This window comes from Rissa tridactyla, chromosome 7, assembly GCF_028500815.1.
Source record: "Rissa tridactyla isolate bRisTri1 chromosome 7, bRisTri1.patW.cur.20221130, whole genome shotgun sequence".
In the NCBI taxonomy this organism is placed as follows: Eukaryota; Metazoa; Chordata; class Aves; order Charadriiformes; family Laridae; genus Rissa; species Rissa tridactyla.
The window spans coordinates 56,625,614-56,653,444 of NC_071472.1; the positions used below are offsets into that span (position 1 = coordinate 56,625,614).

General features: G+C 48.1%; 2 protein-coding genes across 3 annotated transcripts in view; one reads left to right on the top strand and one right to left on the bottom strand.

Annotated features, from left to right (window-relative positions):
- Positions 1-4,732, top strand: part of LOC128912640 (sphingosine-1-phosphate transporter SPNS2-like) — a 141,277-nt gene extending 136,545 nt beyond the window's left edge. For both annotated transcript variants that reach the window (XR_008467708.1, XM_054208945.1), the window contains one exon: positions 8-4,732. The gene's annotated coding sequence lies outside the window, so the exon portion shown is untranslated. The remainder of the gene's footprint in view (positions 1-7) is intronic.
- Positions 4,733-11,561: 6,829 nt separating this feature from the next.
- The window catches only part of MYBBP1A (MYB binding protein 1a), a 62,023-nt gene continuing 45,753 nt past the window's right edge, over positions 11,562-27,831 (bottom strand). Inside the window, exons 24-27 of the mRNA XM_054209612.1 lie at positions 27,317-27,430; positions 15,529-15,630; positions 14,222-14,346; positions 11,562-12,243 (exon numbers count right to left, since the gene is read on the bottom strand). Coding sequence (XP_054065587.1) covers positions 11,682-12,243; positions 14,222-14,346; positions 15,529-15,630; positions 27,317-27,430 — 903 coding nt within the window. The 3' untranslated portion in view covers positions 11,562-11,681. The remainder of the gene's footprint in view (positions 12,244-14,221; positions 14,347-15,528; positions 15,631-27,316; positions 27,431-27,831) is intronic.

Consider the following 27,831-nt stretch of genomic DNA (forward strand, 5'->3'; position numbering starts at 1 on the left):
TTTGCAGTTACCGGTGAAGGAAATGACATGCGGACTCCTGCTCCCACCACCACCACACCAATCTCAAGCTCGAAGCCCTTCTGTACTGGAAACCGGTGGATCCTTCAGCTCCACGCCACCTTGGAAGGGTTATCCAGCAGCAAATCAATCCCACCGCTCCAGCCTGCAGGGTCAGGCGCCAGATGAGCAGGGCAGCCTGGAACACGAGTTCTTCTTGAGCATAAAGACGTTCACAGGTTCCTCTGAGCGTCGAAAGCAACTGTCCACTGGACCCACAATGTGCCACCCAAGTGAGTGACTGTGGATTGTGTATATGGTTTTAGTTGTAGCCAACAAAGTCCGCATCATCTCTAGGGCAACTTAGGCCCTATTGAATGCTGCTCTTCTGTCAGCACTCCCGCACCCAGAGATGCACTAGTTGGGGACCTATTCTGTACATCACCTTTTCTTTAACACTGAAGGCTCAATTCAGATTATTATTTTTTATTTAAATATGTCATAAGATGCTTTATCTCTGCTGAAGACATTAGATGACAGAGATATATATATATATATATATATATTTAGATAAACAGTTTTTATTTAAACATTTAAAATCTGGAGCTGCCTGTGCAACCATACCAGACGTGAGTAACGTCCACAACTCTCCTCGTCTCAGTGCCCTGGTACCAGGCCTTGCAAGGGCACGGTAGGACAGCTTCCAGTGGATGACGACCTGTCACCTGAGGCTGAGCAATGGGACAGAGGAGAGCATTTCACTGCACTGGGTATGCTGGTGGTTGTTACAGAAGGGCCCAGAAGAACTTTGGACATGAATACCTACGGGCTCTAGAGTTTGCTCAATATGCTAAATTCAGCCTTGCCTTGGAGGTTCACAGGCTTTTAAAATACCAAAATCCATCTGGCTGAATTGCTTTACTAGGGCCTGGTAGTGCAGTACTGCTGTGCCAGTGACTCCACGCTTTGTTTACACGCGTATCATATCACCCGTGTCGCCAATGCTAACTCTCCCGCTGTCAGTATTCCTGAAGGTGGCTGATACTCTACCGTAGCCCTTTCCTTTGGAACAGTGCTTAGGTTTAACGCACGCCCAACCCCATGCGCAGTCCCAAACTACTCTTACTGGGATGTCAGTTGGTCACTTTTACCTTTCTGAAGATGCATTTGAGATCTTTAATATGCAAGGCCAGTGTCTGGACTGTGTTAATCTCCAATCAGTCAGAAGCGTGTGTCTGTAAAGCGGTCAGAGTGCCATTTCACTCGAGTCTTGTTTCCTGCACTTGACCTCCACAAGCCAAGTTTGTGCTGTGTCACCTTGATGCTGAACAGCGTGGGGAAGGCAGGCGAGCACGGGCCCTGAGAAAGAGTCAGCCTTCCAGAGAAAGGGCATTGGTTCTGTGAACTCCCCGCTCCCTTTGTTCTGTTCGGATGTCTCCCACTGTTTAGATACTCCCCTCGAGTTTCGCACACACCTCGAGTAGGTGGATGCACCTCTCTCTCGTGCTTATGTGGTTGGGCTGCGAGTAGGACTAAATCAGCAAAGGAAATGCCAAACCGGGACTGGCTGCGAGTTAAGTCTGGAAGCCGCCTGTCCTGATGGTGGCACAAGTTTGCTCAGAGACACAGGAAGGTACTGTTCGTAAATCTGGGGTTTATCTCCCATTTGCTTCCAGAGTGTGCCAGGACTGACAGTACAGCGTCGTAGTGCAGACAGTCGGTAGTTCCAGTTGCTGGTTAATACTCACCCCATAGCCAGTCTCTGCCCAGGTAGATGGGTTCTGAGGGTGACTCCTGTCACAACGTGAGCCCTTCCTCCTCATTGAGCTCCACGGGACTCTTCTGCAAAGGTTGCTCTGTCACCTAAAATACCTTAACAGTAGCTTTAAGATTTGGTTAAACAACTAGAGCCAGAAATTTTCCTCGAGTGCCTGGGCATCCTCTGGAGAACAGCAAGCGGGTGCTAGAAACAATAAAGCAAAGCAAATCCAAAACAATACTTCATTTCCCACCTCGTGCCACTATTTACATTTGTAGGGGAAATACCGCCTCCGTAGTCTAGGAGCCAAACACTTGGCTTTAAAGGCACATGAATTTCTAATTCCCATCAAGAAATTCCTTGTCAGGCTGTTTAAAAAGAAACAAAAAGCAACCCAACAAGCAGTCATTTCATCTCAGAGACCAAAGAAGATGAGCCACAGTTCCTAAATTGCTTTTTTGACAGGCTCTCTCTGTTGTAGCATTTACTGTCAACTAAACAAAGCATTCCCGCTAAAGTTCAGAGATTAGGAATTGTCCTTAAACTTAATTCTCAGGAATCAACAATGAAAAGGGAACTTGAGTGTTTTGTACTTTCGCTAGCTCTCCTCGTTGGTGACAAGCCCCAATCCTTGTTAGAGAAGCACAGTGCTGTTACAGGAGGCCAGCTTTATCCTCTGTGCATATGAAGGAAAGTGCTGTGGTTTTCTTTTTAACGAGGAAAGAGGGAAGGGAGCGAGCAAGGGAGTGAGATGTGAGTCCCACCTGCAGCAGTTCCACACCAAGGGATCCCTGAATCCCTGCTCCCACAGGGTCAGAGAGGGAGGCCAAAGCAGCAGCTATGACAGCTCAGAGGAGAGGAACAGCACGGAAAGGAAACCCAGCCTTTCCACCTCCTGCGGACGCTGCTGCTCCTTCACGCGCTGATGACCCATATTGGAATGGCCAGAAGCTGAAAGGCTGCGTTTCTTGTTTTAGCTGTGAAGAATTGTTCAGTTAGTGCTTCTATAAAGGTACACGGTCTATTAGAGGGAAACCAGCTCAATTAGATCAAGGGTCCGTAGATTAAGGTAATAAGAGGTACATCAAATCTGGACATGAAACACACGTATTACTGAACAGAAGCTAGACCTGCGTTGCCATACAAGCCTCGTCCCTGGATTCTAACATACCGTTCCCTGTCCCAGCACAGCGGCCCGTTTCTGCCAGCGTGTGGCTTGAGGAAACTCACTGCCTGGCCTCAGTTTCTTTACATGCAAAGCCGAGCTACTCGCTGTTGAGATGCTGCATAAACAAGCGATGTTGTGTTTCTACTGTCGTACTCTACTAGAGGTCAGAAGTTCCCCATTATTAAAAAAAGGACTTACAGTATTGTATGTACCGGTGCTGCGCTCTGCGCTTGGCATGCCACACAGCGCTGCTTTCCCCTGTGACTCCGTTTGCTGTAGGTGTAGGTGTGTAGCCACGCTTGGAAGCTCTTAGGGCCACTGCGTTGTTGACTTTGTGGAGCGGCGCAGGAGCAGTGGAACAATTTTTGGTATACTCACAGGCAGTGTTTCTGGAATGAGAACAGAAGTCTAGATTGAATGTATATTACTTATATCCAAGCTGAGTAACAACCCTCGCTAAAATTAGTATTTCTGGTTTTATCAAGAAAGGCTATTAATAGGAAAAGATAATTAGTTTTTAATAAGAATTCATGTATTTTAGGATCCATCACACCGAATGAAGCAAGATTCCAGCCCATCATTTAGGGTAGTAGTTCAGGTCATCAAGGTTATCTTTGTGGTTCTAAACTTCAACACAAAATTAAATAGTCCCAATAAGGACAGAAATGCTTTTAAAGCCACTGATCTCTCACACACAAAATCACTTCATGTGAACGTCTGAAAATTAATAGTAGACAAACAAACAGGAGCCCTTAAATACATTTGAAAACATGGGAAAATACTACCAAAAGGCAGGGAGCGCTACTCACAGCCTCGCATCCCAGCACATACACATCTCCTCAGGCCAGGGAGCCACGAGAGGGGAGAGGTGTTGAGGTTATCGGCTGGGGCTGCCGTGTCCTGTCCCCACTCCCTGGTACCTGCTGCTTCACCCTGTTCCTCAGGGCTGCGACCGGGCCTTCCCAGTGCTCTGCCCCGTTCCCCAGCTCTGCTCCAGGGTCAACCATCGCCGATGGTTTGCCTCAAGGCGCAGGGTCCTCCCAGTCTCCCTGCGCTCTGTGGGATCAGCGATGCTAGCTGCAGCCTTGCTGCCTTCATCAGGGTCTGTGCAGGGTGTCCAGAGTGCACCGGGGGTTCCAGGATGCCCCTCAGTGAATCATGAGGGCTTCCTTCTACTCCACTCAATAAACACTATTTTTTTGTAAGCAAACATTAACCCCCTCCACAGCTAATAGTGCATTTGCACCGATGCACCCACTACAGTAGCAATTAGGGGGCTTGTACACAGTGAGAGGAACAGAGGTAATGGGAACTGCACAGAGAGGCAAGAGAATTACCCAAAAAGCAGCAAGTTGCCAACCCAAGTACCTGTAATGCCTCCTGCTGCCATCGCTCGCAGAGCTAGAGCTGGGTGAACCCAAGAGCCTCTCCCCTTTCACAGACTAGCTAGAGTGTCACCTCTTTGGTCACCTCAGGGTGACCAAACCCTATAACGAATGGCTGTACTCTGGAAAGCAGAGTTCCTCTCTGCACCTTCCGTCCTCGTTGTTTGTTTTTTCTCCATTTGCTTTATTGTTTGGTAAACCAGCACTTACAATCACTTTTGCTACGTGATGTACGGGAGTATATAGTATATTTTCTTGTTATACAAGGGAGGAGTATAAAATAGTTTTCTGATTTCTTTCAGAAGCAAATGACTATTTTATTTTTTAAGAGCAACTGATTGTGAATCTCAGAGTATAAAAAAAGATAAATAAGCCAAATATATACCTTTATGTAAATTAAGAAATAAAAGTATTTAAAACATACCTTTCTTGTGTCAGCTCTTGCTCTGGTTGCACACTCCCGCGGCCGCTGTCTGCGGGGCTGGTTCCTGGGATGGGGCTGCCCCGAGCCCCGCCGGCCACACAGCTCCTGCCAGCAACACTCTGGTGTGGGTGGCAGTGAACCTACCCGGACACCAGCCTGCATGAGGTTGTTGAAAAAGTCACACCACGAGCAGGGAAGGTCCGAGGGAGCAGAGGGCTGGGGGTACGAGTCTCCTTTGCCCTCTGAGTTGGCTGCCTGGATCCAGCCTGGGACCAGGGCCCTGCTCCATCCCCTCACTGCACAGCACGGGCACGTGGCAGAGCGAGAAGACCTGGCTGAGCTCACTGACGAAGTCAGCTAATGCGGTAGCTGTAGGTCGGGTGCTCAGGAAGACGGGCAGGAAGCAGGCCAGGAAGTTAATCCCGAAGTGGTAGCCACGGTAGGCACCAAGGCTGCCCCTTCTCCAGAGATCCTGCACCAGCCATGCCTGCCAGCTTCACAGCATGGTGGCATCTCGCCTGTGGGCAAAGGAAGGAGCGGGGTGGCTGGTTCTGCTGCTTCAGGAGCACTGCAGCCCGCCAGCTCTCCCGCCCTGGTCTGCAGCAGCAGCACCGACAAGGTGAGTTTGAGTCTCCCCTTACCAGCCGTGGAAGAGATCTCTCCTCCAGTCCCCTGCAGCACCTCCCTTCGGCATTCTTTTCCTGCAGTGCAGCGCCAGTGTCCAGGCCAGGACACCCCTGCAAGTAGAGGATTTGTCACTTAAACAATCAACCCTGAGCGCCTTTTGGCAGCGCATCTCAGGGCTTTCAGCTTAATCATACTGTGTAAATGACTTGATTAAGCATAATTCTCCAAATTCTGATGTTCAGCAGCTAAGCTTTGAAGCTCAGCAGCTTTAGCTTACATCAACCAACAACTGCTAACGTGACTGTACTGTTCACTTTTTAAAAAAAAAAAAATCACAGACATACATGTGGGTGTACACATGCACGCACAGACACACACAGACACACACACACACACACAGAGACTCGCACTCTCTCCCTTTTCCAGCCCCCCCCCAGCCTTCCCTTTTCATAAACCCTCCCCACAGTGTTTCTGTAGAGCTCTTACCAAGACCATCCGCAGTCAGAGACAGAAAACAGCCTCACTGCTTGGGCTAGCACAGGGTGACCATCACACCGACCATCCCCACCACACGCTGACACCAGCGCTGCGTGGCACCTTGTGAAGGCCCAGCTGGCTTGTACAACTGATGCCATTTGTGCTGTAGGTGTCCCGCTCTGGCTGCTGGTGCGTTTGCCACGGTTGTACAAAGAGGTCCTGACTGCATGGTCACCGCTCTTTCACTCATCAACACACTGCAACCATTTCCTGTTGGCTCTGGCAAAAAAAAAAAAATCTCTGTACAACACATAGTACATTACTTCAAAAATAAAACTTGAAAACTTTAGCATTTTAAAAGACGCATACACAGACACACCATTTACCTCACCAGCAGTCGATTCGGCCTTCTCTGTGAGTGCATGCGATGACCAACAGCTGCAAGGCAAGTCAGGAGCAAATCCCCGTGGCCAGGCTCTCCCCTGCCGAGAAGGGTCATAACTGTGACCCTGTTTGCTGGGTGCCGGGGGCAGAGGTTCCACACGCTGGGCAGCCCGGGACACCCCTCGCAGCACAGCCAGTCTGTCGGGAGCGTCACTGCCCCGACCCAAACCGGCACCAAGCAACTGAGAGTGTCCTGCCACCCCCCACACGCTGCTGGCCTCCTGCTGCACGGTGAACCAGCTGGTTTCTCTAGTCTCACAGCACAAAGCAGAACACTACAAACCATGTTAACACCCCACTTTGAGCCAATTCTTGTAACCTTAGGGCTTGTGATTATAAGGAATTACTCCTTGAAGAGACAGCAGAGAACTGTCGCCATTAAGTGCTGCTTCCACTACGATTTTGGGAGGACATGTTCTCCTTTGCCTGAGAAAGGGAGAAAAAAAAATAAAAACACAACTCACCATTCTGCATGCTGGACTGGCAGTGGAGTGTTTATGAAGCCAGCGAGACCAGGCACGTGTCTTCCCTGTCTTTTAGGTGTCTCCCAAGTATGTCTTGAGCCTGTCCCAGGCCATATTTTACACAAGTCTGGAACAGCTGGAAATAAGCTTGGGCCTCATGTCTCGGCAGCAAGAGCAACTCAGGAAAATCTCTGGTTGTGTTGTCCCACACTTCCAAGGAAAAGCTGCTGCAGGTACTTTTCTCTGTAAGAGGACTGGCTGCTGCTGAGTTATCACAGCTACTATATTTGCCACTTAGCAGTGATGCTCCAAAGCATATTGGCCACAAGTGACACATCAGCGCCAGTGCTTTGCATTGCTGTATGACACTTCCACCCCACAGGAACACAGTGCTGGCACTAAAACCCAGGGCTTCGCCTGCATCACTGAGATCCCATTGCTACAGCGTGGCTAATTCCCTGCCAGCCTTGTTAGCAAGGTGGCTGAGCAAGGTTTGCCTCGACAAAAGGTTTGCCGTTTGCCGCGGCAGAGGTTTGAAAGCCAGAGACTGACCAAGACTGACCTCATCTGCAAGGATGAGATTCAGAGGGAGCACAGAGCCCTGCACACGGCTGTTCCAGCACAGGCACAGCTTGGTGCAGGTACATTTTTAATCCAGTCTTCAGGGAAGCACATTTTACTGCCCAGCTTCACCTGACCGCCACGTGCAGCTTGACTGCCCTGCACAGACAAGCCAGCCTTGTCCCAGCCTTTACGCCCCGTCCAAATCCTCCACTGACAATTCAGCACTGACTCTTCTGCCAGTCATAGGCAGTGGGGAGAGTCTTAACACATCTTGGGACCAAAACGTCGTAACTTCACTTTAAAACAGTCTACAGCCTTCACACAAGAATCAGGCACCAGACTGGGAAAGGCGGTTCATAGCCCTGCTCCTCCGGACTCCACCTGCCTGGGATAAAGGCCAGTTTCCAGCAGTGCTCCCGCAGAGGAACGTTCCCTTGAGCTCAGTGCCCCAGGGCCTGCGGCTATTTTCTTGCATTCAGAAGAACCCTTGAGCTCTCATCACTGCCAAAGAACGCCTGAGGCCAGGACCGCTGAAAAGAAAAGGCTTCATTAAAATCAAAGCGTGCTCTATCCCCTAAAGGTCCAGGACAGACAGGACATGAAATCAAGCAAAATGAAACCTTTGCGACTGTTAAAGGCACAAACAAGCACCAGTGAAACACGATCTGACTTGGTTGATTAGTGATTGCTTTCTATAAACTGCGCATCAAAGCCAGCCCAAAGTCATGTAATTTAATTGGCAGACGAGTTGTTACCAAAGCACAGCTCACACAACGCCTTGCAGCTTTCCTGTCCCTTTTCCCCTTGACCGCTCTGCAAGCGCTGATGCCTAAACACACACAAGCACGGTAGCCTCCATGCTGGCAAGGCGAAGGTCAAAGTCAACTCTCCAGCTTGGCAGCTGGCACTACCCAGTTGCCATCCCTCTGTCGGAAACATCGGCTGGTATGGCTTCGGCCTCGCGCTTTGCCCTTCCCTGCTCTCTCCCCAGAATGATGGTGACAAACTGATCCGCACGACCTCTCACCCTCTGTGACCCTGGCAGATACCCCGGAGCGGCTCAGCTAGCCTCCGTGGCCCCAGCTCACACTCACGTGGGCAAGGACTCACCCAGCAGCAGTGGCCACGGCAGGAGCGTGGCGGCTCTGGGGTCCTGGGCAGGTGCGCTCCCTGGACAGGAGAAGGTTCCCTTTGTCACCTGAGCTGCCTGGAGAGAGCTCTCTCACCCAGCTCACTCCAGTCACCAGCTAAGTCAAAACCTGCTACTGAAACCAGTCCTGTATTGGCTGCAGCAATCTAGAAAGAGTCGATACACAAAATGACGCCTATTCCTAGTCAGAGCACTGGCCCTCCCATGTGCAGGGGCAGTAGGCTTCAGCCTGTTGCGGCAGCTCTGCCAAGAGCACCATGAAAGGCTCTTTCTAGAACACCGTTACTTTCACTGGGACCTTCTGCCATCCCACAGCTTGGCTGTGATTGCATCTGAGCCTGCAAGTGATGGAGAGCTCAACCGCTCCTTAAAACACCTCAGCATGCTCTGCAGGGCAGAAACCACACCAGCTGAGGGGGGGAACGCTCATAGACAAGGCTTCACCCCTGAAATCTCAGAGGGTCAGAAGCCCCTGTTGTGAGGCCACAGTACCTGCTCTGCCCATTACCTGCCAGGCCCAGGAGCACGTTCCCACAGAAGAGGGAGGTGGCATCATCCAAACTGGAGAGCCTGGTGCAGCACGGCCCTGGCACTGCACCAGGCTCTGGATGTGGGCAGCAGGCTCAGCTCCCACCACACAATCAAGCTGCTGCCCTGCTGCACAGCCCAGTGGACTCTTAATGCTGCCTTCCCACTCCCAACACAGCCACGTACCTGTCCACTCGCCATGCTTCCCACCCACCACACCTGCATGCTGTCTCTCCCCTAGCTCTGCAGGGGCAGTTGTACAAAGTCCCAGGATGTCCTACTTGCAGGCACAGAAAGAAGGAAAGAAATCTTTAGTGAAGACAGTGTTCAGATTTGAAACTCCTGCTCCCCTTCAGAGCATCTCCGCATCATTAAACACAGATGGCCCTGACCTACTGGCCTCTTGTATGCTGCATTTGCATAATATACGAAAAGTCATCACTCAGGAGACAACTGGAGAAGCTTAGCTGGGCTTGAGGTTTTAACGAGGCAATGAACCATCTTTCAGCATTAAATGACAGAGGCAGGGCAGCACCCCCAGTGCCAGCAATCCCCTTTGAAGCGGAGGTGCCCTTTTTCTTGGAGACAAGATTGGCGACAATAACTGCCAATACCTCCTGACTGGGAACAAAGACTTCCAGCTCTTCTGCAGGCTGCAACAGCAGCCATTCCACTCAAGACCCTACAACCACCTTCAGATTAATAAGTGGCTTGGGAGAAAGAGTCCATCAGGACAGGTCTGACCCCGAATCGCTCAGTTAAGTGTGGGAGCACCACAGAGACATGCAAGCACCACCTGCATCACCGAAGGTCTGATCTGCATTGTCCTGGGCACCTACCCGCAGCCTAAGCCTCCGCCCTGCTTGGGGACCAGGGACTTCTGCAAACACTGCTGAGGCTGGAGGCCAACAACCAGCAAGTGTGGGCAAAAAAATCTTCCCTTCAACACTAAGGGACCTTGGCAACCTTGCAGAGCTCCCCTTCACCTCCTGCCCCAATTTGTGCCACTACCTGAAGGACATTTGACTTGCAGAGCCCAGCTCTGGTCTGCCTGCTCCTCCTCATCCAGGATGCACAAGGGCTGCATCCTCCAAGGCAAGGACAGCGCTCCTCAGTCCTCCCTCCACTGCCAGAAGCTGTCAGCTGTGAAGGCAGAAAGCAAAAGGCAGGGAAAAGAAGGACATTCTCTGCTGAAGCCTGCCAGCAGGTGGGCACAGTAACTCCACCCCTCACCTGCTGGCAGCACGAGCCAGCGCACTCCTCGGGATGCGCAGCAGACCTTGCAGGATCACCGCTGTGACATGGAAATGAGAAGAGGGCTGCACCTACTCAGGGGGCTGCAACTGAACGTGTCTGCGTTGCTGCCAGCAGCTGTCTCCCAGGGAGTTTCATGCCATTCGAGAAAAGATTCATTGCAAAGGCAGATAAATAGCCACAGGCAAACACAGCCCTTTGCAGCTCTTCTCTCACTCCCTCCAAAAGCAACATGACATTTCCAGTGCCCTTATCTATGTCTGGTGGTACCAACCCACATGCAGGACAAGGGCCAAAGACCCAGCAGGAACAGCCCTGCTCCAGAACCCCTCACTCTGCCAGCAGCCACCTGCTTCTGACAGGAGCCAGCACCAAACTCTCTGCAGGAAGGAGAGCACCTGAGCCTTCACGGAGCCTCCCTCCAGTGCTGGGACAGGAGTCAGGGACAGCCACCAACCCACACCTTCCGGTCTCCAGGAGCAAAGGTGGTCAGCAGGTGGGGGTGAGGAAAGGAGGGAAGAGGCTTCAGGGGCAACATGAGTAGAGTTTCAAGCACTTTGAGATTCAGCCTTCAACAAGAACCAGGTACCCAACTCATCGAAGAACCTGGCCCTGGCCTCTCCAAAGGGGTGATGGCATTCTGGCATTCAGGAGCTTGGGGATAAATAAGCAGATGCCAATTCCAAGCAGTCACCTTCATAGACCGGTGTAAGCCTGCTGGTAAGAGATGCCTTGCACAGCTGCACAGAGCCTGCTGGCCTGGCAGACTAGGAAATCAACCGACCATTTCAATTGTTTCACTGTTTTATTGATGTCCCTTGCGCCATCACAGAGGCCATCACCTCGCCTGCACCCAGCAGCAAAAAAGCAAGAAAGCCAGATCATGGTAGTTACTGATGACACCTGAGTGGCCAAATCGGATATATTTGTCCCCAGAAAATCCACGTGCAAGCCCACTTAACTCCAGGCATTTAAGAGAGTCGGCATCTCGCAGACTGAAAAAGCTGTGAGTACTGCTGGGCCTGGGCAGGACAGAAATGTGCCTGTAGGGGTTATGTCTGAACTTCCCACAGGGCTTGACCACACGAGTCAGCAGTGCCAGCACGCCTACCGCAACTGCCCAAGAGATCCAAACAAGCATCTCACTTCTGCCTTGGGATATCATGAAGACAGGAGCCTGTGCTCCCAAGCACAAGTTGTTTGGCACTGCCAGAGAAGAGAATGTGGGCACCTACCAGATCCTGGAGGGTATGCGACCTCCTAGAGCCCCCTGTGCTCTAGCTGAGCTTTCCACACAAGTCAGACCCACAGCTTTAGAGCTCAGTATCATGGAAGGTTTATTTGAAGTCAGGGAGGACATAAAAACTATAGTTATAAAAGATATTAAAACAGTCCTTTGAGCCACGCTAGCCATGCCAAGCCTGGGTGAGTCCATGGAGTTTACTCCTGCAGCACTGTTTTCTTCTCTTTTTTCTTCTTGACTTTGCCCTGCTTCTGCTGGTTGGCATTGCCCTGCTTCTGCTGGTTGGCATTGCCCTGCTTCTGCTGGGTCTGCTGGCTGACACTCCACTTGGTTTTCTTTGCAGCTGGAACCTGCTTGGCTTCATTGCCTGCATCACCTTTTCTTTTTCTGCTCGTATTCACCACCTTCTTCTTCTTCTTCTTCTTCTTGTCAGCCACGGCATCTCCTCCACTAACAGCTTCCTCCCCACTGCCCTCCATTGCCACCCCGTTCTCCCTGACCCCTCTGTTCTGATTCTTGCATTTGCTACCGGCCACAAAGCCTTTCTTCTGCTTGGGGGTTTCTGTTCCCATGGGCTGCTCCTGCTCTGGGGCTGCTGATTGTTCATCTTCACTAGCTACTGGTGCTACCCCATTCTCCTGGATGCCCTTCTTGCGATTCTTGCGTTTCTTCGTCTCTGGCAGGAAGCCCTTCTTCTTCCGCTTAAGTGTCTCTGTTTCCTGCACAGGCTTATTGGCTGTCTTCTCTTTCTTGGGCTTCCTGCAGACAGAACATCAAAAATCAAGACCAACTTAGTTTACAGGCAGGGAGCAGTGTGATCCATGCTACAGGCAGTCCATGAACAGGCAGAAGCACAAGAAAGGTACAGGAAGCACAGGCATGCTGCAGAGATAAGCGTTAGTCCTGGAGGTAGTCCTCAGTCTGCACAGCAACTGGTTAAATGAACAGCAGGAACTGGACCAGGACTCAAGAAGGCACTTGGAGACTTGAGGAGGAATACCCGTTCCACAGACCAGACGCTGTACTTACCACCTTCTTGAGCACATCCACTTGTGGCCCCATGCAAGGCTACTGAGACCACTGCCTGTCTGTCCAACGTGACAGCCCCAGAAAGGCTTTCACTGTGCTAACAATGAGGTCTTCCAGCAAGAACCCCCGGCAGACCATTCCAGTCTCATCTAGGCGGCCTTTGTGTGCAAGCAAGACAGCCACCACTGCTGCTATTCTCCAACAGAGTCAGTTGGCAACTTCGCCACGACCCAATCTAAGCTGCTCTGCACCAGCTCACTTCCCATAGCAGAGTCCTGAAAAGGAACCAGGCTCTAATTACACAGCCTGCTTTTCAACGCGAGGCTTTTTGGAGAATTTTTCAAGTCACGTCTCTTCAGGATGGAAAAACGCTATCCAGACAACCTGATGTTAGCACTTGGCCCTCAGCACCTTCATCAGGGTCCTGTGCACAAACCACACCTGCTGTAGGCTTGTTCCAACTCACCTGCACAAAGATCTCTTGGTGTCATAGTAAGATGGCACCAACAGTGATAGCAGGCTGCACCCCTAAACCCCAATCCCTTCCTCAGACAGCACGCACAAGCTCAGCCTTTCCTACCTTAGCAATGCCCTCCCAGCCACAGTCTCTACCAGCTCCTAAACTAGGTCCTACCCTTCTGCCAGCCCTGGCAGTACGATGCCAGGGGACCTGTGTGAGACTGGGAAAGGGCCTGGGGCTGTGTCTAAGGCTGGGTGAGGACACTGTGCCCTGCAAACTTGCTCAAGGCATTAGAAGGGGCCACAACAACAGCTTCAGCTGCCTCGTATGATTCCTCCCTGCCTGTGAGCCCTCTCACCATAAGCCACATGCAAACGTGTCCCTCAGAGCCTCTTGCTGGGCTGAGATACCACAAACCAGGCCACTCACACAGTGGGATCTCAGCTCCCAGTCATTAGAAGAGCACCCAGCATTCCCTAATGCTGGGTGTTACACTAAATACTGTCAGCAGGAAGGGGAAACAGAAGTTCTGATTGCAAGCTAGTGACAGAAAGGAGAAAGAGATCCTACACTCTTCTTTGCCCTGGAGCAGAAGTCAAATCCAACTGCCATTTAACACAGGAGCACTAAAGCATAAACCCTGAATGCTCCCCAGCTTTCAGAGCTGCAAGGCAACAACCCCAAGCATCAGGCTGGGGATCCAGACACTAAGGAGCCAAAAATCACCAGAGAAGATTCAAGGTCCCGGCATGTACTCTCAGGTATCCAGTCACTTCCCAGGACAGCTACTCGCTCCCTCCAGCCTCACATTTGCAGAATCAATCCACAGTGACATGCAAAGGGCTTAGTGACTCCTCCTAGCCTAGAAATTCCTCTGCAACTTTGGCAATGGCTCCTAAACCAGGCCACTACTTGGGACCGCTGACAGCAGACACTCTATCCTTGGGTGCTCAGCTGTCTTACCTCTACTGGCAAGACATGATCAGACGTGCCTTACTATCCCTTCCCATCAAGGACCAATCCTAAGGATATAAACACTTGGAACAATGAGACTAGAATTGTTCAAAAGCAAAACAACAAGCGTTTCAACCTCACCAACCCAGGAGCTCCATTTAACTCAAAACTCCAGCCTGAGCTCAGTGCCTTGACTTCCTCTCTCTTCCTACCTCCCCACATCAATGAAGACAAGTAGGACAGGCAGTCAGTCCCCCAGGCAAGCCAAGAAGCCAGAGTGCCAAGCATACATACGTATAATTCAGACAGGACATGACGTTCCAGTAGAGAGACTCGAGACGCGCCGAATTCCCAATGCGTTTTGGCCAGTCCGCTGCTACCAGCACTTTGTCCAACTCCGTCAACTTAACAGGCAGGTTCTGCAAGAGGCAAGTACAAACAGACAATCTGCAGAGTGAAGGCAGAAGCAACGCTCACAGCAACAGGGTACAGGCCATCCTTGGCATAGGACTGTGGCAGGAATAACCAATCCTGCCCAGCTTCTCCCTGAGCCATTGCCCTGAGCTCATTTGCAACATCACTTCAATTTGGGGGCAAAAACTGGTGAGTCACACCATGCCATTAGGTACAGGGTTTGCTTGAAAAACTGAGTCTCTAGCATGAGAGGCATGAGTCTAACAGCTAGACTTGTACTGGTATAAAAGGGACTGAAAGGTCCTTCGGTTCTCTTTACTTTTCAGTCCATAGCTGGGAGCAGGGGAAAGAAGACGCATGACTATGTACCTATCTAAAAGAAAAGCAGAATTTTCAGTCTGATTTCTAAAGGACGCAATCATGCTGCCTCTGGCTGCCTCTACAGCTTCTGTAACCCACTGGATAATTTCAGTAAAGCCAGACAGAAAGGGGTGTCTCAAAGGCTATTCAGTTCCTACAAAGGTCTTGGAAATAATCTCTCTCCTCCACCCACTTTCCTATTAGGTCTTCACAAAGAAACAGGCTGTGGTGTGAGCTCAGCACTTATCAGTAGGAAACTGGGTTTCAGCAATTCTCCTGCTTCTGTTATTTTGCTCCAGTAAATAAGATCATGTTGGAGACTTATTTTGTCACCTATAGAAAAATCTTCTCGTGTTCAAAAAGGACATTTTTCATTAGGGAAAACAAAGCCCCAGAACAAAGCTTCACTCCCGCTCACAAAGCTTCTGAGTAGGCCTCAGTTTCCAGAAACTAAAATCTCTGGAGTTCAGTGAAGGGGACAGAGCAATCATCTGGGACAAAACTCAGCTCATCCTCACTGTATCCCAGCCTGTATTTCTGCTGATAAGAAAGGAGATGCCACATGTATTTGTGGAATACTGCACAAGTTCTTCAACAAGCTCTTAGAGTTCAGTTCACAAGAGCTATGGATCACTCCTTCAGACAGGAGGGCCTTTCTGTCCTCAAATCCAGCTAGGCATTCCCTCCAGAGGTACCTTTGGTAAGAAATGAGGTGGGATGTATCGATGGAGCAGTCAACAAGGTAAAATCCAAGCGTGACACTTAAGAGAGGCCTTGGTGGTATTCAGAAGAACAGCCATTTGCCACACATCAGGTCACGCACTCACCTGTGCCGCCACAGTTTTGAGGAGGAAGTTCAGCAGCTCCAAGGTCTTGCCAACTTTCTCTTTCTCAGACTTCAGCGTACAGTTGCCAACCATTTTCAAACTCTGCACGTTAAATGGGGAGATGGAGAAGGAACACATGTTAAATGGGGAAACAACTCACTCTTCTCAGGAGAAGGCATAAACCGAGTAACAATCGGCAGGATTAGCCTGACACCAAAATAACTCTGGAATACAAAACTCACCAAACTGGAAATGCTCAGGAGGGTACATGGTGGAAGCTGCTGATGCCCAGATTAATTAAGAAACAACTAGACAAAATCAGAGCAAGCATACCACAATGGCACAACTCAGCTGCTCTCCCTAGTTTTTAAGCTGGAGACATGTTGTTGCCTCCTGGAAAAAAAGAGGAAAGACAGTATCTGCCCCCACCCTGGAAAGGCCAGGAGACTGCCAGACAACAGACTCACCTGAGGGACAACAGCTACTCAGCTGCAGAAGCTGGGATTTACACATAAAGCGCTAATGCAAAAATCCATTAACACCTACACCTAGGAAATCCCAGTTGCCAGCACTAGAACAGGGCTTGTCAATCAAGCTTAAATTCACTGAAATGACTGAGAGAAAAATCTCATCTCTTTGTGTTCCCTTTATGTGCTGCAGGGTTTCTGAGACACTGAAATGTCTGGCTTAGAGGAAAGTCACTCCAAAGATAGGTCAAATAAAAGCCAGTGTTATTTACAAGTGGAGAAGGGCAAAAAATAGCCATAAAAAGGCAGCTGGATCAAAGAGGTGGCCCAGGGGCTCAAGGGTACTGATCCTCTGCCTGCAGCTGGTCCTCACAGCCCTGCTTACACGGTAGTTTTCTTCCCCGCTGTATTTCTCTGTGATGCACACAGCAAGCCCCACAGCTTGCATGGATTACACTAATATGAGATAGGATTTGCAGGGACGAGTTTATTGTAGACAGCGGCGTACCCCATCACAGCCTATTTCTCTAGAGGAGGCTGCACTTGTAGCCAAGCCCACCTTTGCTTGGAGTTCGAACACGCCAGCCCAGCCAAAGGGCCAGATCCACCCCGGGCTCAGCATCTTTGGTGCCTCAGGCAACGTGCATCGCTGATAGGTCTCGGCACCAAACCTGCACCCAGCAGTGGAAGGCCGTAGCTCTCCAGGAGATGCAACCTCTCTCTTTAGACCATCTATTGCTTTTGCTCCATTCAGACTGGAAGTAATTTTAAGGACTCTGAGCAAAACTGTTCTCCATCTATATCAGCATAAAGCTGGCAAATGAAGTAAAAATCCTTGCAGACACTGAGAGAAAGATAGACATCTATTGCCCAAAGCAAGCTTTTTCAGTAATGACACCCACAACAGAAAAATAGGGATGGCCAGCAAGAGTCTCAGGAACACTTTCAGCAGAAAAAGTGGGGAGACCGGATAACATATCTGCAGGAACAGCAGCCTTCAAGTAGAATTATTTACTATCTATACAGGACTCCACGCTTTGGGAGTACCTTTTTTAAATAATAAAGATACGGTTATTTCCTGACCTGGATGGTCCATTCAAGCCCTGTATTAGAAAGCCACTGTGTTCTGCTGGCTTTAATTCATGCCGCAATTCCATCTGACTATCAATAACTTGCTAATTACTCTCTCCTGATATAGATAGATGCACTGCAACTCTATTCCAGAGCTGTCATTAACCTACAAGGTCAAACAATTCAGCAGTGCTAAAGTCTCTCAGGTAAAATGAGAAACAAATATAGGGTGTGTGATTTTAAAAAAAAAAAAACAAAAAAAAACAAAAAAAAAAACAAACAAACAAACTAAAAACTTCACAAGTAGCATGTAACACCCCACGGGGCCATGCACACGCCATTTATGAGGCTTACCACAATAAATAATAATAATGATAATAATAATAATCAGCAAATCAATTATGAAAACAAAACAGCCTGATTTGCATAAAAATTTTCTTTGCAATTTAAAGAACAAGATATTGACAGGCTAACAGTCATTACTTGTGGTTAAAGCAGCTTTCAGAGAGGCTATGAAGTTGAGATCCCAATTTCGCTAAGTTGCGTACAAGTTCACAGAGAGAGAAAATCAGTATGGGCTGTCAGCTCTTCAGGACAAGAGGAACCAGGGCAGAAATGTGAGAAGGAGCCACAGTAAAGTCAACTGTCATTTCATCTTGTTAATATATAAACATTATGGAATTAAGGAGGTGTTAAAAATAAATTGCATTTTCTCTTCACCGTGGATGAGTGATGTAGATGACTGCATTTAAATCGTGCTGGCTTGACTCTGTCTGTTCTTGCTGCCATCTCTGCTTCCCAGAATTGCCCTGATGTTTTGAAGGGTTTGAAATAAATCCTACTGAAGTCAACAGAGATATTTGATAGCTCTGAACAACACCTGTGCGGTTGATTTTTCAGAAGTCTGCAAGCAGTTTTCAAGTGTTTGGGAAGCTGGGACACGCATTTAGTTTGGGGTGCCCAACCAAATTCATGCAGACCTGTAGAACAAAAAGCTGGAGATGGAAGATATCACTGGTCTAGCGACATCAGAGCTGCGAGACTAAGCATCTATATTAAAAGCAGTGTTTTGCATGAGTCTGGAAACACAAACACAGTTCCACCAGCATAAATAGCCAGAAGTAATCCAGTACAATTTAGGTGCTCTGCAAATAAATAGCTCCCTACTGAAATGGATCACTTTTAAACAGCTCTTAAAGACCAGGAAGGAACGAGGAAGAGGGAGAGGGTGGGTGAAGAAGCCAAAGGAGCAGCAAAGAAACACCAGATAATTAATTCCTACAGAACGCATAATTTTCTCTAGTCTGGAAGCAGAATGGATTTGCTTTAAGGAAGCTGGATTCAGATAAAGTCTTACAATTTCCTCAATACAAGTCTTTTCCCTTTCCTTTCTGCTACAAAGGGTGTAAAAGAAGTTTTCTCCAAAGAGCACAAAATCGCCAGCACCTCTATATGTAGTATGGTTGAGACCATCAAAGCCTCCTTAAAGACTTGACTCCAATTCCTGCTCAGCTGACTATCACTAATTATCCTGATCTCATCACCACTGCCTCGGAGTACTTGCCCATTACGCATTCCAGGAGATGGTATCTTCTGTCAGGCATTGCTTGACTCCCCTCCTCCCACAGCAGGGAGCTACACAGCCGAGCATCTGCGTCACTGGGATTTGTGTTAGCAAGCGACATCAACATAAACATGCTGCGCTCTGGACATAAAAGAAGCTGACTTTGGACTGGGGCTTGGTGAGCCTTGGGGAACTGCTCCCAAGCGATGAAATCCCAAGTCTATTCAATGGAAACTGGGTCCAAACCTCAAAAGTGGCTTTCCCAAACATTTGTCGTAACTTCTTGCTATGTAAGGTACCAACCACTGTCTGCACGTTATGGGTTCGCACAGCAGATTGCCCTAGTCCCTCACTCAGCTATCTGAAAGACTAAATTAGCACTGCCACCCCAATTGTGTAGGTCAATCATTTTACAGGCCTACCGTGATTTCATTTGGGGAATGTATAAAATACAATCATAAAATTAAAGCAAAAGCTATCGTGTAACAGATGGCAAACTGCAACTCATGGCAAACATGCCTTAAAAAGAAAAGTAGCATTTCAGTCATCTGCAGCATCCTTAGGAGAGCCTCAAACACTGATCAGATCGCAAAATACTTGCACAAGGTTGGCAAGTATCTCCCTTTTAAATTAGCAAGACTGAGGCACAAAGCAGTGGTTTTGCTCCCAGCTATGCTACAGGTCAGTGGTGGAGGGTTAAGCGAAAACCCAGAAGAACTTGCCTAACCACCTGTTCTGTGATTCTCTGCCATGTGGTGTTCAAAAAGGTATCCAACTCTCCCTTCCCCTGCCCTCGGAAAGCATTACCAACTTAAGAGTTGCATAACCCGATCACTCAATACTAGAAGCAGAGGGACCACGTGGCTTATATTCAACAGCCACGCTTGCATCACTTGCTGATTATGTTGGGGTTTTTCCCATTTTCTGCTTTTCTTACTCTGTTCCTTCAGTAACAGCCAGTCCCACTTACAGGAAATCTCGGTCCCAGTTCCAGCTCAGTAATACCTGCAGTGGTTAATCATGCCTGTGCATCTGAGCCGTTAGGAGGTCTGGGCCGATCATTTTCCAAAAGGAAAAAATATGGAGGCAGTTGTCACAGCTGGAAGCCCCATCTCATCTCAAGCCAATACAGCAACACAGTTCCTGCCTCACCCTACGTGGATTCAGCTGGCAGAGATGGTTTTGTCTTGTTATGTCAAACAGGCTGCTTCCAAAAGCCTCTGGCTGGTTTTGGTGGATGGATCCAAAGTTCTCTGCTTCTAGGATTTCTAAAAGAACAGCAGGTCCCCAGCATCTCAATCAATCAGTGTTTTTTCTTATATTCCTAATTCCTGCATCACACATGGAGGTATACCACCTACTGCAGGATCCAACCTTCCTCTCTCATGGCACTTCACAGCATTTCTTCATCTTCACAAAGTATAAACCAAGTTTGTTAGGGCACAGCAGGTGAATACCTGCAGTAATTCAGTCATACAAGCAGGACAGAGGGCTGGCAGCTAGCTAACCACACAGCTCCATGCCTCAGTTCCCCAGGTACAATTTTAGCCTAAGCCCAAAACTCCACTGAAACTTGCAATACAGCAAAAAGTGGTGCACATGCATCTAGAGCGAAAGTCAGCGCCCCAGCCACTGCCCAGCTTTCCCTGCAGGGGAGATGGTAAAATGCTGTTATACAGAGCCAGGCAATGTTTCTGGAAGTCTCCACATTCACACCCACCTGCAATCTCAGCCTGTCTGTACCTCTTCCCCTTTCACAGGTACCACGGTGGGGGACAGACTTAGCCCAGACTTACAAGACACAGCAGTATCTCAAGAGTACAGAGAAGATTTCTCCTACCAACAGACAAGCACATTTCCTAGCTGGGAGTTTGAACACCACTTAACATTCATGCATTCCCAGCACGTCTTTCAGCCTATTTCATTGTTCAAAACAAACAGCCCTACCCCTCTGTGGGATCAACCTGACAGATCCATCACTGTTCCGTGCGCTGGAGAAGCCCAGCCAACCTGCATTCTTTCCACACACTGTGCTATCTCCATCCTTCCCCCTTCCTCCCTCATAGCAGACCTGATGCTGATGGATAAATGTGCAGATTCATGGCTGAATACAGTGCCAAGTGCCTTCTGCAAAACACATACCTCCATCCTCCCACCCAGCACGACCTTACACCCCCTGGCACAGCCCACGGTTGCTAAGGTAAACTCTCTTCTCCAGCAGCAAAATAGCTCAGTAAAATTTCCACCCCACTGAATGTCTGCAGTCATGACAAGAAAGCGCTTAAGAGGTCCGATTTCAGTACGCTGACTGCTTTCAAACTCAGTGGGAAAGCTGAAGCTTTGCCTAGCTCCATGCTGCACGCAGGGTCCCAGAGCAAAGACAACCTGGCATTTTGCTGCTGTTGTGGCTCAGGTCCCTACAGTGGAGTCACACCCAGAGCAAGCGGGTTTGCGGCCCTACAAGAGCATGCCCATTACCTGAGCCAAAGCACAAGGCTTCCCGTGTCCACACACACAAAGCTGAGAGGTTTGGGAGGGGCACAGCTTTCCTCTACTAATAACGAACCGACAACCAAATGAAGTATTTTAGCATTCTGTATGCTCACAGCTCCTGTTATTATCCGATGTAAGCACCCTCGCCTCACCTGTCATTACGCTCACATTTCTCCTGAGAGGTAAGCCGTAAGCCAGCATCATTCCCTCCATTTTACAGAGCTCAGAGAGGCCAAGTAACATGACTGAGTCACGCAGACTATGCCAGAGCCAGGAATCAACTCGGACTTCCCAAAACCCAGAAAAGCCACGCCCAAATACTTGGTTTTGGCAGTGTTAGGTTGATGGTTGGACCTGATGATCTTAAAGATCCCTTCCAACCTAGACAATTCTATGATTCCATTCATGACAATGTTCACTTTACAATAGAAGAACCCAAGCTAGAACTAAAGGCTAAGTAATGGAACTTAGGAGAGAAGAGTATGCCACTTCACACCAGTTTCCATCTATCCAGAGCCAAATCCGTTTCCAACTCCACGTACACAGCGTACACAAGCACACAAGGAGAGGTTCTGAACAGCATGGCAGCTGCTGCCGAGAGCACTGAAAGAAGGAAAGCAAGCATTGACAATCCCTCCTCCCTCTGTTCTCTCACTAAATTCTGAAGACTGAAAGTGCCAATGTTCAAGACTTTTCCTTGCACCTCTAGCAGAAACAAGTCATCGAGAAATGCTCACAAAAGGAAGGGAACCACCAAGCTTCTGCTTGTCCCTGACCGAGAGAGAGAGGGAAGGCAGGGGACTAAGCAGACCCACATGCTGAAGGGTGTAACTAAAGGGCATTTTTTGCAATGTTTATTTTGGCTTTTATTAGAGGGAGGAGCCTAAAAATCCAGAAGCTATTCTCACAGAAAATGTCAACGCTTTCCCAAGTTTAAAGATCTTAACTTTTTTTCCATAGACCGTATGAAAATGCAGCAGGGAAAAACCATGCAGGACCGCTCAGGGAACAGAGGAGAATGAATTCTCCACAGAGACATCCAGTACTCCGAAAGCACGTCGAAGATATCAGTTAAATCACTACTGGCCTCATTTTACAAGCTAAGAGGCTGAGAAAGGGCAATGAATTAAGAATTTATAAAGACGGACAGATAAAAGTTCAGGCAATCTTCAAGAAAAAAACTGAAGAATGGCTTTTTTTAGAGATTTGATGAAGTCACTGTTAATAATTTATCTCCCTACAAATTAAGGCACCGATAATCAAATGTGATGCCCTTCAGAAACGAAGGGCATGTCTACACTGGAAGGCTATATAGTACACCCCTCTCTCCCCCACACATTCTGAGGGGCTCCAGCTAGCCACTCCCTAGCTGAACAACACAATAGCAACAAAACCCTCCAATGCCATACAACAAAAGTCTTCAGAGAGCATACAAAAACCTTCAAATGATGTGAGTCTTGGAAAAGAGGTCTTGGGTTATCTATACCATCCCTTCCACAGGCTGTGTAATCCCCTGTCTCTCTACCTTCATGCCTTCCTACAGAAACATGGCTGCCTGCCCAGTCCAAGCCTTACACTTAGGAGGCACCACAGGCATCTCATTAGGATTATGTGTAAATTTATCTGAAAGTCTCCAGTATTGGTGACTGGGAGCGCTTTGGTCTTGCACTGAAGTTAGGTATCAGATTCTGTGAGCGTTTTTACATATCAGGCTGCTTTGATCCCATTTTGGCTTCAAACAGCCAACTTGAACGCTATCTGCTCTGGCTGTCCCTTACGCAGGATATGACATTGACAAAACAAGCAAAGGAAAAAATAGCAGTAAAGTTGGGCCTTTTCTATGAGGTACTTACTGTAGAAGACAGACAAAAGAAACCCTCAGGAAACTGCTGTGTACAAGCCAGAGAAAGCAGTTTTACCAACAGTTTTTCTCAGGGTTGTTTTGTTTTCAAGTTGATCAGCCGTGAAAATATACTTTTTCTGAAACAGTCTTCAAAATCCTTTTCCCCTTCCCCTGTAACTAGGAGTTTCAGCATAAGTTGGGAGTTACAGAAAGCACCTCAGTTCCGGAGGCCAAGCCAGTCCCCGGGAAAGGGATGACAGAAAAAGGTAATGAAACTATGTATTCAGATCCTGGCGCTTCCTGCCCCAAATCTGTCAATGAGTTACTAAAAAATTGGCAGGGCTTCAAGATCACTCTAAAGCCAAGACAGCAATTTTGTAACATATGAGAAAGAAAACAGAAACATATCTAAGGAGGGGAACAAACGCCCAAATGTGCCCCCAATGACAACCGGGAGAACTGAAAGACCAAATTGAGAGGAGCTTGATCGAGTGAACAAGACAGTGTGTGAGCCCCAGCAGCCCCACAGAGATCCCTCACCAAAACCGTGCAGCCGTTCCCTGCGCGAAAAGGGAAACTTGGACCTCTCAGGTTCTGCCACTGCCCTCACGGCATGACTAGGGGCAGTCAGAACTCCAAACCCCCCGCATCCTCCTTAGATAACACAGGGACAGAGATTGCTATCCAGCCCACTGGGCTGTTCTGACGCCAAGTTAAGGAACAGCCAGATTGTCCGTGCACAAAGAGAGTCTCTGGGGTGTCTCAGGAGACCTAAGTTTGATTCTTGGCTCAGCTCCCAGCCAAGCATGTCATCTGTAAAACAGGGTGAACAACTTTAGTAAACTAAATACATTAGCCCTTGGGTTTCTGTAAAATACTTTCTTCATTACATCAACAACTCACTGGTTTGAATTTCCTTTGTAAAACGCTTTGAGACCTACCGATAAAAGAACAAAGCTCTCGAAGAGGAAGAAGTCTCTATCAGATGCTCTAGCATCTCAGGCGAGCTCTCTCATTTACAACATGAAGCAACTCTATTTCTTTATACTGTAAACACAACTGTGTTGTCTAGACTCCCAGCATTAGAATAAACTTGAGCAGTTGTAGCAAGGTTCTGCTTTGTGTAAAGTAACTATTTAGGACTTGAGAGGCCAAAACTGCGCCAGAGCTATTTTTCTGATTCCTCGCCTTTGCAGTCCTAGGGCTTGCGGACAAGGCTTTCTGCCCAGGTGACCCCACAGAACAAGGCACCAAGGGCACCAACAGCAAGCAGGGCTCTCACAAGAACAAGTCGACCCCAAAGTTCCTGCTAGGATGTCAAGAGTTCTCTCACTGACAGTAAGGAGATGGCAAACATGAATCCTTCATGACTGTGATATATGTTTTATAAGCATGCTTAAACATTTTCGGAACAAATAAGGTCAAGTTAGCTTATGTAAGCTCAAGAGCCATTGCCTCGCAGCAGCCGGAGCTGCTATTTCAGGAAGCTGTCTCTTCATTTAAAGGTCCTGGCTGTTGATTCTCCCTCAAATGCCTCTTAGTTTTGCAGGCATAATTCAATGATATCCAAGACTGCAGTTTTCTCACATTGCTTTTTTCCCGGTTCCAGCACACATCACTGCCTAAAACCATCCCAGGCTCCCTGCTCCCCACCAAGTGATCTGCAGGTATGCAGTGCAATCACTGAGCAAGACAGGATGAGAAGGCAGCCACCAGGAGATAGCCTCCTATCCCCTCTTACACCTTACACCTCCAATGACAACCCTGCACTTCAAGAGCTACCAGCCCCATAGCTGCAAATCTGACCAAGGACGTAGAGAGCAAAGCCTTCAGGTGACAGCTTCCCTGTCAACAACATTGCTGCTTGAATTACAAGTGCACATCAGTACAGTCAGTTAAAGAGTTGGCCCTCCCAGGTTATTTCAGACTCCTCCCTGGGTCGAAGAAAGGTATAAAATTCTGCATTATCATTTATTCCTCTTAAAACAGCTATTTCTTAGGGATGGTGGCAGGAGTGGCCAGTGACAGCAAACGCAGACCTTTCAACTAGAGGTAGGGCAACAAAACTTCATCATTTTCCACAGCATCATGAACCACTGCTCTCAGTCGAGGTTCTCATGAGTAAGTACTCACATGCCAACAACTACCTACTTACATGCCCACCTCCAAAATCATGGCTCGGCTGGAATGGCCCACTGAGACAAGTCTCAGATGAGAAGGGACAAGACGGAGCTACAGGAGAAACTCTCAGTTCTGCAAATGCCCTCCAGTGGGAACATCAGGGACAGACAGCGCTATCCTTTAGCCCCAGTTCCTGCCTAACACACTCCAAGCAAACTCACCCTGTAATGTCAGCATTAAAGCCCGTAACTTCCACCCAACCTGCAGCTCCTCTTTCAGTCAAGCACACAATCTCCAACTTGAGATTTGAGTTAATAAACTCTTCAGCAAGTTATTTTAATGGTGGATTACTCTCTCTGACAAGTACATACTTTCTCCAGATTCTAAACTTGCTCAGTTTCCAGCCTCTGACTTCTGCTACAAGGGATTTTACCATCTCCAAAAGAGATCAGTCACGATGAGTATTGTTTGACTACACTATAGAGCTATTGCATGTTTTTACAGCTATTACTCAGATAAGTGAGCATTTCTGTGCCACCAAAAAGACACAGAATACCTTTTGCAGCTTTAGAAAGTTTTGCAGCACAAGTGTCAGCCTTTGGCTATGACTCAAAACTGTTACATGGAACATAAAGTCTTTGACCCCTCCTAATTACAGCAACATTTAAAGACGTGCAGCTGCCCCAGCTCCAAGGAGCCATACCAGAACCGTGTTAGTACAAGGGAGGAGCAGGAGGAAGGGAGACAAACCCAATACGTACATGTCCACCAACAGAGCACTCTGTAAAAATGTTACGTCCAGGCCAAAAAGAGAACTAGCACCTATATGCCACTGCCAGTTAATAGTATGGGAGGCCTCCTGCCCGCAGGGTATACCTTGGACAGCCCAAACAAACTGACAATATTTCTCAGGAATTTTTCTTTAAACACCAATGACCACAGAAATGAGAGACACTGAGGAAGCTTTGGTAGAAAAGCTCATTAAAATACTGGATGGGCTGCAAGTTGCTAAACTTTCCCTGGCAAGAACAACATAAAGGCATTGTAGATGTTTGTGGTTTCCCTGTGAATCACCAAGTCCTGGAGGTATTCAGCTGCTAGACAGAAACATGGAGATGACCGGGCTGGAAGGAGTGGCATGTTTTACGTAGCTGGAAAATAAAATCGTACCTAACTCCACCCATTGGATTCCCGATGTAACCACTAAATAAAAGTTATTTAATGAAACCCAGGATTACCTGCTTCATCAAGAATTATATCCAGAACCTCCGATTCCTTGATTTAAACTTGCTTAGATTTTGTCCCTCCTTGACAAAGGAAAACAGAGCTAATCCTTCTGTTCCAATATGGTAAATTACAGAATGGCCTAAATTACCATGTAACCAGCATTTAAAGAAGTAAGCAAAGCATGAAAGCTACACTTAGAAAGAAGTCAATACTACAGTTATACAGGAACACCAAGACTGAAATCTCCCATGTCATCAAGTTTAGTTACCACATCATAACACTAATTTGGCTGCTTGGTCCCCCCATGTCAATCCACAAGCATATAATTGAACGGTATTTGCTTCTTCAGTCTCCTGTCCCACAGATCACCTCCCACGTAACAGCTGCATGCCAAAACTGCCTTCAGGTACGTTCCGCACTTGCCATTGAATCAGACGCCCTGCAATTTCTGTCACTATTTTTCCTGTACAAATTATTTTCCGATGTATTTTAAGATTTCACTGACAAACAACATTAGCAAGAGAATCTTGTCCAGAAGGCTTGCAATGCACCAGGAGTCAGAAGTATAGCGCACCTCAGCTCTGTCTCCTTGGCCCTGAAGTTCATTCAAATACAGAACTTCCATAACATTTTCTGAAATTAAATAAATGTTCACAATACCTTTCAGTTCAAAACTTATTTTTTAAAACCCCTTTAAATTAATCTGTATGAGTGTGATCCCTAAAATTCGAGCTCTGTCTCTTGGATCCATACACAGGCACCACTGAGCTGTACCAAGCACATTTCTTGCACTCTGTGAAAATACGTCTAAACAGCAGCGTTACAAGAATGCCGTAATCCTGGTGGACACTAGTCACAACCTGGTGCAAGCAGGCACAAGCCCTCTATGATCAGTGAAGCCCTGCACAGCCGCAGACTCCAGCTCAGAGAACGAGCACCACACCAGTAAAAGCAGCACCCATTAGGTGCTATCTATACGTTTAACATGTTGAAGCTTGTTACCTCTGTCACTTGGCTGATGCTTTCTCTGATCAATTCCTCCCACTCCTGCTCTGTCATGAGGAGCTTCATCTGAGGAAGTAGCATACACTTGTGGAGAAGCACACAGGCCTGGCCCTGGAAGAGAAAGGGGAGAGGAGACGTGAAACTCCGCACTCTCTAGGGAAGGTGTTAGCAATGCAAATGCCCCGCTGAAGCAAACAGCTAAGCCCAGCATCCAGGGAATGCCATGTTACAGATGCTGCATATCCTCACCAACATGTATGTCACTCTGTTAGAAAACATTCTCTAGACCCTAAGAGAGTCACTCCTCAGGAGTGAACGTGGTGGCTTTTGGTCGAATGCACATACTTAAAAGAGAAGGTCGAAGGGGAGGGGAGAGATCATACTGCTTCTAGATTTAAGCCTTAATATCCAAAATATGCTTTAGTAGCTGCTCTGAGTGCATCGCTTCCAGTCTCCGAAAGTCTTCAGGCAGCCCTTTGCGTGACTGTACCCTTTACCGAGCCCCGATGAAT